The following is a 14628-nucleotide window of genomic DNA, read 5'->3' as shown; positions in this document are numbered from 1 at the left end:
ATAAAAAAACCTTGTATACTTATCTTTATAATAAATGTTATATCTATACAAAAGTGGTATAAATTTAATACCCAACGACATTATACTTATCTGTATAATAAATGTTATATCTATACAAAAGTGCTATAAAATAGCCAACGATATTACCTACATCAGCTGACGATAAACAGGTTATTAAGATTCCTTTCACGAAGCGGCCATGCCTGAATGTGTGCCGACCAAAAAGTCCTTATATTAACATAACTCCCTCCAAGTTAATCAAAGGACGCTACCAAAAAAAACGATAAGCTTTTTCCTGGAAGATACTTTAATATAATATTTGTATCAAGCAGTCTCTTATTGAAGATTTTATAGTAATCGTACGCTTGAGGCTTTTTTTTATATATCATAAGGTGGCAAACGAGCGAGCGGCCACCTGAAATCGCTGAAGTAGCAAAGTGACCGTTGCCCATAGACATACGCAACTGCATATGCGTTGCCGGTAGGCTTATTAAAGGTATTTAATCGACGGAGGAGAGGATGCACAGAAAAGAAATATTTTTCCCTTCCCATGCATCCTCCCATCCGGAAAGTCCACTTCCACTTCCACTTCCCATCCTTTCCTTATAAGAAAAAGAGTGGGAAAGGAAAACGGACTAAATTAGGCCTCCGGGACGCACACTCATCCGACGAAACGCGGAATTGCTTCCACTTCACGCCTGTCTTCTGTGTGGTCGTGGTATTTCACCGGGCGAGCCGGGCCGATTCGTGCGAAGATGTTAAAGCAGGCTCTACCACTGTTAGAGGCTTCCTTTGTGATCAATTAACTCTGAGTATGATACATTACTTTTGTTATTCTGTGTGTCATTCCTATAAAATATAATTATCACTATTCTATATTGCTTATAAACTAGAAGATAAAATCTATGAATATAAAAATAAATTCCTATATCTCTCTGTCAATACATCAAGCGGGAATGGATGTTATAAAAAAGAAAAAAATACATGAACCAAAAAAGTTAGATCTCCATTAAATTTGGCATTGATATACCACATGGTCTATAAGGCTACTTATTTTGTTTTTAATTCAGCGCAAACGAAGTCACGGGTTAAAGTTAGTATTGCCATAATTATAAATTTCTTTATAAATGTTGTTATGATACTTTATAATTAACATTAAATTATTACAATATACTGATAATTAACTGGTTTGGTAATTAAAAAGGTTTGAGTAGGACATACCTAAATTAAAAAAAAAGTAACTTTTATCTATATATAAAAGAAAGTCGTGCTAGTTACACTATTTATAACTCAAGAACGGCTTTACTGATATGGTTGAAAATTGCTGAGAAGGTAGCTTAGAGCCAGGAGACGGACATAGGATACTATTTATTCTTTTTTTTCGAATTTATGCCTTGAAGAGCTTTTATTTAACTTATCTATATTTTAAGTTTTTTTTATATATACACGCGGACGGAGTCGCGGGCGACAGCTAGTATAAAATAAGCCTAATAATAGTTTTACAGATAAAGTTATATTTAATTGCCTGTGTACTAAGCTACGTGGGTTAAGTACAATTTATCTATTTGTAGCTGGCTCGCTATAAAATATTCATAAATATTATAAAGCTCGTAACTTTGTTTTTTATTACTCCAAAGAAAATTGCAATTTCCAATTTACAAGTAATAACGCTACTCATATTTTTATGTTAATAGAAACTGGTTTAAATTAATTTACGTTATAGTTTATGAAAGTATTATTTTTACTGTTACATGTGTACTTATAAGTTTCGATTTGTATTTTAAACAAAAGAAAGTTCGCAAAATTAATTACGAAAAAGTGTATGTTATTTTATAGTAATTTAAATTTTTAGGGTTCCGTAACTCATAGGAAAAAAACGGAACCCTTATAGGATCACTTTGTTGTCCGTCCGTCTGGTTTTTACGTCACAAACCTTCTCTGACATCCTCCACAGTCTACCAAAGTTCCATTACAATCTATCTAATCTTACTATCTTACTAATATTATAAATGCAAAAGTTTATATGGATGTTTGTTAGAAGGTACCTCCAGAACGGCTGGACAGATCTTACAGAAATTTGGCATAGATGTAGAACATAGCCTGGAAAACACATAGGCTACTAATTAAGTTTTTTTTATTTTAACGCGAATGAAGTCGCAGGCGACAGCTAATATTTTACAAACACATTAGAGACAAACATCCAAATTTTTTTTATAGAAAAAAGAGAAGAAAAACGTCGTTTTACTTGCAAACTAATAATCAACAATAGGAAATATACGATGACGTGGTGTGGATTAAATAAACACGCCTCCATTCTCTCTAACATTAATTAACTATCAGCCTTTGAGAGTTCACTTCCGTTATCAAAGTTAGCAACTTGCCGTCTCGTCAGACTTCAGCTTTATATCAGATAGCTGTATTCAATATCCATGGTACTACAACTTAAATTAAGTACATAATAGTTACTAATTAAAAAGTAGAGAAATCTAAATAATTTTAGAAAGAAAACCCGACACCTGTTAGTCAACACCGTCATGAGATAAGTTGCTGCAATTTTCAAGATGGCCGAGCAAATCTATAAAGTTCACATGTATTAGCTAAGCCTGTACTGACTGAATAAATGATTTGCGTCGTCGATTCAACGTATGTACCGAGCGCTCGCAACGCATTTCTCACTCCGCAACCGTACACTATTAGTTTCGACCATTTCCGTTGCCTTGTGTACGAAGGGCCTAACAGTGGAGTTCCATTGCCGAAATATATTTCAAAAAGTTAAAATTAAATCTATGATATTAAATAAAATATTATGAACGAATATCCCTTTAGGCAAAGTTACGAAGATACTGGCAGCGTTTCCTCTTTGAATAGCTAAACTTTGTCCGAGGTTGCTACCAGCTCTTCTGTTCCCTGTGATGCCAACTCTATAATGTTTAAAATGCTTTCAAAAATATGCTTGAGATTACGTGGATACTTAATTTTTTCTACTATTTATGTATTCAAATTACTCTTCCAAGTAATATTCAGTCCGTTCTTAGTCTCGATTGAAGTGGAAATATTTTCTCCGTAATCCGGTCGAACGGAAGTTTTTCCAATTATCAACCCCTCTCTAAACTTCGATAAAATTATTCATAAACTCAAGATTTCATCTAAGAAATCGGGATGTACATAGAACCTTAAGGAATGCTTTGACTCAAGTTTTACATATACCCTTATTCATTTCTTGCTTGATCTTTCTCCTCGTATAATTAATTTATGGATAGTTATTTTTAAAAAGAAAACACTAGCTGCCGCCCTCGACCCTGTGATCACGAAGTTAAAAAATAGCTTACTTAATAGAATATGTGTTCTTCCAGACTATCTTCTACATCTATACCAAACAGAGATATCCATATACCCGTTCTGGATCTCTATCGAACAAACATCCATCCATACACGCAAACATTCGCATTTATAATATAAGTAAGATAATATAGAATACAAAAAAATATATTAACATAAAATTTATATATGTATCCGATATGAATTGCACTTTACAAAATAACTAAACCGATGCATAATTTAGTTAATTTTAAAATAAGCAGCACTAAAAAGGCAATTTCGGTTTTCAATAGAATAAATATAATTTTGCTGTGGGTCGAGTAAAGTAGGGCAATTGCGGGTAATATTTTTCTTTGCGGTTATCTGAACCTACAAGCCATTGAGTTATATTTATGTCTAGAAATATCTAAACGTATAATTATAGTTATGTAGATACCAACAACACGCTATTATACTATCCAATACAACAATAATTTGAAAGTATTGTTAAAATTTATTACTTATTTATTTTATTAATACTTGTACTTTGTTATATTTTTCCACCCTTAGGGTGTCATACAATAAAAACATAGCTAACGATCACGCGTTTCGATAGTCCTTAACCCAGTGAACTTATATGTCAAGTGAATTCTGTAACATATCAGTTTCTGAAGCTTTTATAGTGTTATTTTTAAGAAAAAAGATATTTAATATTAATCTTTGGCGGATAGCTATTAACTCATATCCAATGTAAGCAATAAGGATGTTGATAGAGGCTTAATACACCTTCTCATACTAATATAATCGGCTTCCTAGATAAAGTGACATTTGTTAATCGAAAAGTCAAAACTCATGGAACTGACAATAACTTGCGAAATGTCAACGTTCATTTCAGATAAGAAGTTCATAAATATAGTTCGACATGGACATCTGATCCGATGAGACAAGCTGCTATCACAATTAATTATGTCAGAAAATATGTAAAACCTACTTAGGTGTAGAAAATTTCATAAAAAAATATGACGAAACAGCTGCATAAGGATCTTATGACATTTTTTTAATTTTCACAAAATGGGGTGCTAATATGTTATATAATATTTATAATATTGCGTCCCGGAGGCCTAATTTTTCTCACCCAGTCTCTTATAAGGAAAGGATGGGAAGTGGAAGTAGATTTTCCGGATGAGGGGTTGCATAAGAAAGGAAAATATTCATAGTGCATCCTCTCATTTGTCGATTAAAGTTTGACAACGCATCTGCAATTCCGTATGTCTATGAGCAACGTTCACTTCGCTATTTCAGCGATTTTAGGTGGCCGTTCGCTCGTTTGCCACCTTATAATATAAAAAAAAACTATTTGTGTCCACTGGGTCAGATAAGTTTGTTGGATTATAGCAGTCACTTCACATCAAGTGACTTGAGGGCTTATCACGAATTTTTATGACACGCGCCTTCGGAATCATAGACAAAATGTAACAAAATAATTTTGTCGATGACGTTACGAAAAACTTCCCACGAATATTAGTACTAGGCCCTCTGCCTTCTGGAATAAAAAAAAAGTGAATTGTTTATGTTTGATTTTTGATAGAGTATTAAGACTTCAGTGATTCAATACGTACGTGAAAAGGTTTTAATATGCAAGTGTGAATTAAAGACATGTACAATGGCAGGAAGAGAGACGTGTGGTTCTTTTATTCAGTGTTCGCTTTCATTATTCAGACGTCTGTATTGTTGAGGCAGGTCAGTAGGACGGAACATACAAAGGTATGCAATGACTAAAAAAAAATGTAGAAAATATTTTCTAAAATTACATTTTCTACTAGATTTTTAGCACTAATTAGTTAAATTACCTACTAATATTAAGATAATGGGAAAGACAAATTTTTCAATATTATCATGGGTTTCGGAGACCAAAATCTGTGTATAAAACATATCGTCATCATATTAAACAGTGGTAGAGCCCGCTTTAACATCTTCGCACGAATCGGCCCGGCTCTCCCGTCAGGCGTCAGGTGGAAGCAATTCCGCGTTTCGTCAGATGAGTGTGCATCCCAGAGGCCTAATTTAGTCCACTTTCCCTTCCCACCCTTTTTCTCATAAGGAAAGGATGGGAAGTGGAAGTGGACTTTCCAGATGAGAGGATGCATGGAAGGGGAAAATGTTTTCATTCTGTGCAATGGTCACTTCGCTATTTCAGCGATTTCAGGTGGCCGCTCGCTCGTTTGCCACCTTATGATATAAAAAAAATGATAAAAATAAAAACACCGTAGCAATCTTCATAAACATTTATTAATATAATATACCGTTTCCATATTCCAATATTAGTTATAATATAATACCATATTCCATCAGGAACGTATAATATAAGAAGCTACGTACAGAAAGTCTACTAGGCTGCAATACCTTATACCCCCTGTGAGAGAGCGTAATACATTAAGATTTCTTCTAGATATAAAGAATTACTTGTCTGTCGACACATATATAAGATAAATACTAAATTGCCAATCGCAAATACAAATGGCGCTGTTCTTCCCAAAGGCTTTCTGTTGAATCTTTCACCAAGTTTTCCATAATCGTTAGTCTCTTACATAACTAGAACATTTATTACGATAACTTTTTTTTACTATTTTGTAATGACTTCTACTTTCCTATCGACATAAGTTTACCATCAATATTAGCGCTACTTTCTACTTTTAGCTTATACTCTACATACATACATTTTTAGAAGTTAAACGCTGCCAGAGCTTGGGGTTCTGAGCTTAAATTAAATAGGAAACAAAAATACAAATACCCAGAACCCGATGCTGTGGACAGTCGGCGAGGTCTGAATGGCCGAGCATAATGTCAAGGCGTACTGATTGGGCAATAAGGCTGGGTGATTGCCCAACCAAGTAAGCGGACGCTCAACACATTCAGACTAAAGAATTAAACAAAAGAAAACCCAATAGTTACTGCAAATAAAACATATAATGCATCCTAAATTTTGTATAATAGGTCCAAAAATATTTTCAAAATAAAATATCTAGGTCCCTGTTTTGAATGGCGAATCTAAGATGTGAAGATAGGTGAGGGATAGAAGATATAAATGAAGTTGAAAGCAAGAAGTCCGATGTAATGCGGTGGTCGGGGCGTTAGATGGGGCTGTGGGGGCGCGAGACGGGACTCAGCCCCACTTTTGGAAGAGGCCCATGCGCTGACAGCGGCAGTTGGAGCCCCACAGGTTACAGCGGCAGGATGATGAGTGGCAACAGTCACCAGGCCGATGGTCGCAGTTGCCGCCGCGGGGGATACAGGCGCGCCTGAAAACGTAGATCAGCGACGAACGTCTGAAATCACATCATCGAATAGCTAGCCTAAGTTACAATCCATGCTACTGTTACAATGATATGACTTCTACGCGATGGAAAATCGTATTTATATCTCATCATCATCATCATCATCATCATCATCAGCTCACTATACGTCCCCACCGAGGGGCTCGGAGCCTACCCTAAGTTAAGGGTGATTAGGCCATAGTCAACCACGCTGGCCAAGTGCGGGTTGGTTGACTTCACACATATCTTTGAATTTCTTCTCAGATATGTGCAGGTTGCATCACGATGTTTTCCTTCACCGTAAGAACGTCGGATAAATGTACATATGTAAATCGGAAATCGAAAAACACATTGGTACATGGCGGGATTAGAACCCAGGACCTGCAGATAGCAAGTCAAGTGCTTGACTCCTGAGCCACCGACGCTCTATTTTCTCTCTCTTTATATCTTCTCTATTTATATCTTAATACATTACAATTCATTTCAGCTTGTATGTAACTTTGAATGTATAAATTGACCGGACCATAAAGTTGTCAACATCTACATTGTATCAAAATTCGTTGCCAAATAAAAAAGTCCTTTAGTTACTTATATATGTGGTAAAATGAAAAGTTTTTATTAACATGCTACTGTAAAAATTAATAATGTAAAAACTCAGATAAAATATGTAAGTGACTATCGATGAATAAATCCAAATAAATCAAACGGAAAAATGTAAAATTTTATCACTATTTACTCACTTCCCAACATCTCGTAAGACTTGCAATTCGTTCGGGTCAACGTATTCTGCCAAATCTAAATCAACATCGTCGTCTCCTGTTGAAGTTTATGTTAATTAATGTAAGCTTATTTACTAATCTATAATACCTATGGGCCTGGATATCATCTCTTTAGAGGCAATTTAGTATCATATAACTCGTTATGGACTTGTTGTGAGGTGGGTAAAAACATGTTTCGGATCAAGTTACAGAACATTAGTTGTCGCCTAGAATGACTTATTGTCTTCCATTCTTGTCTCTACTTTCAATATCAGTCTCTGGTTTCTTTTGTTTACTGCGTTATCACTTAACAATAAACTATTAAACGTCCATTCATCTTAAACCATTTAGTGGAATTAGACCTTGAGTGAAATGGGTCAGTAAATTTTGTCGAGATGAAAAAGGAAAATCTTAATAGAAACGTAAGACCTCTTTTAACAGATTTATTATAGAATTTGCTAAGTATATTGTGAAAGGCCATATACTATAGACGGTATTTACCTGGATCGATGTAGGAAGCATCCGCCGCGTACACCGCAAGCAGTGCGGCTGCTAGCGCGAGGAACATTGCGCCGGCGCGCGGCATAATGATGACAAACCTCCCGCTTTTTGTCTGTATAGTAAAAAGTATATACAATATAATCAATAAAGATAAATAAACTAAAATAGTATATAGCTATAGTATCGTTCACAATATCGAATACATTTATACTAATAATAAAGAGGGAAGATTTTATTGTCTGTTTGTTTGTATTGAATAGACTACGAAACTACTAAACCTATTTCAAAATTCTATCACTGTATATATGTAGGCTGTTATTAGTAGATTTTTTTAATTACATGCAGATGATGTCGCGGGCAACTGCTAGTATTTCTATCAGAAATAAAAACAATTATTCAAACAATAGATAACATCACCAAATGATAACCATGGATAAGGATCGTTTTTAGGGTTCCTTACCTGATAGGAAAAAATCGGAACCCTTATCATCTCTTTGTTGTTTGTCCGTCTCTCGGTCAAGACCATTTTTCTCAAAAACGCGTGAATAACAAAATTTTTAAGAAAGTGACGATTTTGATTACAAAGAAAATACACTTTTCAAACAAGAAAAAAAAAACAAAATCAAAATATAAGGACAAAATTTTGTTATTTGTGACTACCCCATTTATGTTGAACTACATATGTATGAGAGTGTATTCAACACAGTCGATTTGGTACTTTACTGCACAGAACATTAAGTCGAATGTTCAATAAAAGTTGAAATTTACGACAAACGCGTATTCCACTCCCTAAAGTCAAGAATGTATTCCGCTAATATGAAAACGCGACCGACCACTAAAAGACTCGTCCCAAATGACATCACTTAAAGTTAACGACACAAAGGAGAATTTTTCTGTCTTAAGCATCAGTCAATTTCAACCAAAAACATACTTTGAAGCTTTCAGTGTAAATTACTGCTTTTTATTGTATACGTAGAATGTCTTTTTAATTTTTTATTGTACATTTTGATATAGATATACAAGTTATTCCCTGGAATTATAATCGCCGCAAAATCAGGATTATGACTAACTTATAAATATAACAGGGGTGACCAACTTGAATAGACCAGAGACCTATTTTTTACTGAAGAAAATCGATCTACCAATTACATAGTTCCTGAAATTATAACTGAAACAGCAAAGTTCATATGTATATTATTGTGAGTATTACGTTGGAATATATTCTATTACGTTAATTTAAAATTTATACGTAAAATATAATATTTTACGTATAAATTTTAAATCTATGATATGATATTTAAACAAATATTATAAATGAATAATTAAATAAAATATATAATTAAAGTCCCTTTAGGCAAGGTTAAGAAGATACTAAAAGCGTTCCCTATCTGAATAGCTAAACTAATACTTTGTCCGAGTTTGCTTCCAGCTCTATGGTCTCCTGTTATGTCGACTAACTTTTTTAATAATACGTCTACGTCTTACGAATAATCGCAATTGACCGATTGGTAACCCCTGACATATAATCTTCCTTAATTAGTAGATTAGTAGTTTTACTACTAATATAACATTTGTAAGTTTAACATTTCACCCTTAACTAAGGGTAGGCTCCGAGTCCCTCGGTGGGAACGTATAGTGGGCTGATGATGATGATGATTAAGTTTAAATAGGTTATAGCATATATTCAATTATGTTTTAGAATTTATTTCCTGTTATAATAGATTGTAAAGTTAAACTCTACATTGGACTACTATTGGAATAATGTCATTTCATATTAACTTTAGTCGAAATATAAAAGGTATGTACATGTATTATGGTACAGAATATTTTCATATTGTGTGTAGTCAATAGCTTACGCATTATCACAATTAATTTTGTAACTCGCAAACACTACTGGGAATCGAACAAACAAATAGTACCCGAAATAATATATTAAAAGAGCATTAGCTAATTCCAACTACTCGAAAACGACGTAACGTTTTCATTGAACTCGTTGCATAAATCTGTTTATTTATGTATACGCTAACTAAATATAAAATTAACGCGAAAATTTTATGTAATATAGAATTAATTAGTTCCTTTTAAGATAATAAATTTAATTTAAAAATATTTATAAATGAGTACCGTTCTAATTAAAACTTATAAAATGTTATAAAATTTAAATAAATAAAATATTTGTCATTCCATTTTTAAAAAGTAATTCCAATTTAAAATAATAATAGCTAACTAATTTCAGACTAAAATCAAAATTAAATTAGAAATTTTACTAGTCTTTACTTGGTACTCTACAAGATTGTTGACCATAACTCTACCAGACGAGTAAAGTAAATGCAATAAAGTGTAAAGTATAGGATGACACATTTGACCTAAATAGGTAAAGTACAGGTCAACCATGGCTACAGTATTTGCGATGGAAAAATCTTTTTTTTTTACCTTATTTCAATATACTAAGCATACTATAAAAAGACTTGGTGCTTTTTGTGTTGATAATAGCTTTATTTTTCTTGATATATTGCTTGACTGTTCTTAGAAAAAAAAATTGGAGGAGAATCAAAGCGATAATACGTACAACAATTATTTGTTCAGTTAATTTACTTCTACTCTACTATAATCTATACAATGTTTAAATTAAATTCATTTATTCCACATAAAGAAAAATCCAGCTAGCTACCTTCACGCGTTTTTGAGAAAAAGGGTCTTGACAGACGGACGGACAACCAAGTAATCCTATAAGGGATCCGTTATTTCCTTATGCGGTACGGAACCTTAAAAACACGATGTTAGAAAGTTTTCTACAAATATAAACTTTGGTATTTCTTGAAATTACATGCGTTATTGATTAAAATACATTTTTATAACGAGGTGATTTCGTAATATGACGTAACAAAACGACACGCAATTGTTTTTGTAATGTAATTGCTTATCAACGTAATTATATCTACGGTGAGTATCCACTAACGAAACACAACAAAAACAAAATCATATTACTATCCCTCTCGCACTTTAAAAACAAACAATAATCGGTATGGTGATAGGCAGATACTTCTGCAATGCAAGTCGATGGATATGTATACATCTAATATTATAAATGCGTATGTTTAAATGGATGGATGGATCTTGCAAAAGAAATCACTACTGATTAAGGTTCTAATTAAATCCGCGCGAACGGAGTCGCGGGCGACAGCTAGTTCAGAACATATAATGTAAACATATAAATCGATCCATCAATGAGATTGTCATTCAGGTGGCATTCAATATATTTTATGGGCGTAATAAAAATGCTATCGATTAACAGTAAAGAAAGACTAAGTGGATTAAACGTTGTCGCACGCGCTACCTTTTTACAAGAAATGAAACGTTAATACTGTTGTAATTGAATTTGGAAACAGGTATTCGAAGTTTGTTCAAGACATAAGAAACCTGTATAATGTCTTGTAATTCTTATATATATTTTAAAGAAGCTGTCGCCCGTGAATCCGTCCGCTGGGAATAAAAAAAAACATAATTAGTAGCCTAAGTGTTCTACTAGACCATTTTCTATATGTATTTTTTTATATCATAAGGTGGCAAACGAGCGAGCGTCCATCTGAAATCGCTGAAAAAGCGATGTGGACGTTGCCCATAGACATACGCAATTGCACACGCGTTGCCTACCTTTAATCGACGGAGGAGAGGATGCACAGAAAGAAAATATCTTCCCTTTCCATGCATCCTCTCATCCGGAAAGTCCACTTCCACTTCACATCCTTTCCTTATAAGAAAAATGGTATGTATGCAAAGTTCTGGATATACTTTGAAAGAAACATCCATCCAAACATTCGAATTTATAATATTAGTGTGATAATAACACTTCGACAAAAGTTAAAATAATACACATAATGTTGTACGCAACTAAGTAGCAAAAGTTATGTTAAGTTAAAATTACATTGATAATAATATAAGTGTGTAATAAGTGAATTTTATACTTTAAGATTCATAAGAACGAATAATTATTCATCTAGTTAATAATTTTTCCTTTCTCTTGTATAATTAATTAAAAACAATTCAATAACTTATACCATGGTATGGTGCCTTAGTTCGAATCCTTTTTTAAAACTTCTAAGAGATTTCTCATTAACTAAATAGCCTAAAAATTTACCATTAAAATAAAATACTGATCTATTTTATTACTTTTCTTCTTTTTTTACTCAAGTAAGTCAAATAGTACAAGTATAGATAATAATATTTAACACGTTAGCAGCCGGAATGATTTTTCGAAAAACGATTTTTTTTTTAATTTTGTCCAAAACCATTTGAAAACACCTAAAATATAGTAATACCTTATTTACATTGCTCATATACTTATTATTTACATATGAATGGACGTATGGCTTATCGGACATATAGTCCGATATGGCAGCTAACGTGTTAAGGAAGATTACCGTTTCCTAAAACTTTATAAATCCTTCTGTAGACATATGTAAATGTAACATTTGAAATTATTACGGCACAAATTCTCCTCTCAGCAGGCTGAGATATGTAAATTTGTTACTATAATTTATTACATTTGAAGTAAGAAGCCGTCATCAGGAATCTCGCTCATCTGACGTCATACATCAATGTAATAACTTGATATCCTGAAGATATTATATGGGTCGTACAAAGAAAATGCTGATAAAATTAATTACACAGTTCGTAAAGCTTAGCTTTTATTAAAAAGCACGAAAATATAGACGCTTTACGATCATCATTATTAGTCACCGTTATTATCATTCAAAAAACATCGTTTGTTCTCCAAAATAAAAAGATATTGTCTGCATATAATGACGCAATATCATTAGTCAAAAACGTGGTCGTTTGACCGTATAAGGGGACTCCCCGCATACGGTCAAACGAGTCATGAAAATGACCGGGAGACGTAAAGCAACAGTAAAATTCACGACAAGGAAAAGTATAATTGTTACCAAAGAGAAGAGTACTTCAGCAAAACAAAAATTACTAGTAAACAAATGAAAGCTCGTAATGTCCTCTTGAATATTTATGAGAGCTTTTGCGGTCAACAACAAGTCAGCGGCGTGCTTATCGGCTGAGCCATCTATTGTTATAACAAAGATTCTACTCATAAATCAATTGAATTTGTAATATTTAATGCAATAAAGCTGCTAAATAATGAACGAGGATAATACATAAGCTTACGACAAAAGTTACAAGCACATTTATAAGTTTTACTAAACAATTAACGTTTAAATTACATATATAGAATTATTTATGTACCTTCCGTACTTGAGTACGCCTACGCCTAGCCTAGCCTTGAGGCTTAAGGAGAAAAATTACTAATTAAATAGGAATTTAAAAGAAAAAAACACTTATCTACGTTTCTAACTATCATTCTTAATCAACAATAATGCAAAAAAATATTGCATAATTTCCTTTGAAATTTAAATAAATAATTGTGATTTATTAAAGCAAGGATTCTTTAAAACGATAAAAAATAAAAATAAAACATTACCTAAGCCGACACAAATATTACCACACAATTCTCGACTCACCGTTAGTAGCACTAGACACAGATAATAAATAGTAGGGGTAAATACATACGCGCGCGTCAATGTTTCCGTTACGTGGGTCGCCTCCCCGACTGTCCGGGAGGCGAGTCGCAGCACGAGTGAGTGCCAGCGCGCTGAGCCGGCCCTTATACCACAGCCCAATGCGAAAGCAGTAGGCGGAACTACATAGAGCTGTATAACAAAAAATATTTTAAGGATATTTTAAAATGCATTTTTAATGTTAGTTTAAAAACAATAATTATGCTCAAATAATAGTAATATAAAAATATTAGCGATTCAGGGATGTCTTTCTTTCACATAGTTCTCTGCTTTTTTCTTACATTAAGCCTGAGAAAGCAGATATAATTGGACTGCAGAATTATTTGCCTTCTAAAACATTTCCTTAAAAAATTACATTTATGTAAAAATTACTGATGTTTTTAAAGGATAAAGATATCCTGATAGAACAGCTCTATATGATATATCGACAGTGCCGTCTCTGTCACACCACCGCGGGTTGTCAACAAAATGTTATTAGTCGTCATCTGCGCCGTCGCTCTTCGCTCGCTTACTGGTCTAGTAGCAAAAATGTTGGAGCAAATGCGCCGAGCGGAAAACTCTGAGCAAATTCATTCAAATGCTCCCCTACAAGGACGGAAGCGGCAAACTACAGTTTTATACGAGAACTACGTAACTCAAATCGATCATCGAACGATATGTATTCTGAAAAAACTTTTTCTTTTCTATTAACTGTATTTTATACAAATTTCCTATTTCACTGGTTGTGTAAACATTTAATTCTTATAAAATGTAGACATCATAATTAGCTCCTTGCTGCTATCTTGATAAAAGTGCAAATGGTGATCAATTTTTCGTGAGAATTAATAATAAATTCGGTGATAGCTTTGTTCGTAGACCTCTACGTCGTAGTCCGCTACGCACGTAGTCTACTACACTAGTAGATCACTACGCCGTAGCAGTAGTCAGTATACCTTATAAGCGAGTTTTACTGTTGGTGGGAATCATATTTTTAATACAATTTTAAATTTTTAAGCTTATAATGTTAATATAATTAACTAGAAATATTTCAAAGCATGCAACCCTAGTGAGCTTTATAAAATCCATAACTTTCCCGATATTTTCAAGGTGGGTGTATTTTATTGAGAAAAGTCAACAGGGCGCAGCGTATTGCACTTAGAGTACTACTTTATAGCTATATTTTTATTATTACGA

At 33.4% G+C, this 14628-nt stretch overlaps 2 protein-coding genes across 2 annotated transcripts in view; one reads left to right on the top strand and one right to left on the bottom strand.

Moving 5' to 3' along the window:
* LOC106120802 (uncharacterized) overlaps positions 1-14628 on the top strand; it is a 92150-nt gene that overhangs the window by 57295 nt on the left and 20227 nt on the right. The gene's annotated exons all lie outside the window — the stretch shown is intronic.
* LOC106120804 (U8-agatoxin-Ao1a) lies at positions 5578-13538 on the bottom strand. The gene is made up of 4 exons (XM_013316244.1): positions 13448-13538; positions 7871-7982; positions 7352-7427; positions 5578-6623 (listed from the first exon to the last, which is right to left on the bottom strand). Exons 2-4 carry the CDS (start codon positions 7953-7955, stop codon positions 6461-6463), a joined length of 324 nt encoding a protein of 107 aa, XP_013171698.1. The 5' UTR covers positions 7956-7982; positions 13448-13538; the 3' UTR covers positions 5578-6460.

The sequence above is a fragment of the Papilio xuthus genome, unplaced genomic scaffold, assembly GCF_000836235.2.
Source record: "Papilio xuthus unplaced genomic scaffold, Pxut_1.1 DF826949.1, whole genome shotgun sequence".
Classification (NCBI taxonomy): Eukaryota; Metazoa; Arthropoda; class Insecta; order Lepidoptera; family Papilionidae; genus Papilio; species Papilio xuthus.
Note: the sequence above shows the minus strand (reverse complement) of the source record. Positions and strands in the feature narration are given on the sequence as shown.

Excerpts from the sequence above, each read along its gene's own strand:
- LOC106120804 (XM_013316244.1), bottom strand. The coding sequence starts at position 7,955 with ATGCCGCGCGCCGGCGCAATGTTCCTCGCGCTAGCAGCCGCACTGCTT. Across the intron at positions 7,428-7,870 it reads TGCTTCCTACATCGATCCAG|GAGACGACGATGTTGATTTA; the intron begins GTAAATACCGTC and ends AAACTTCAACAG. Across the intron at positions 6,624-7,351 it reads GTCTTACGAGATGTTGGGAA|ACGTTCGTCGCTGATCTACG; the intron begins GTGAGTAAATAG and ends ATGTGATTTCAG.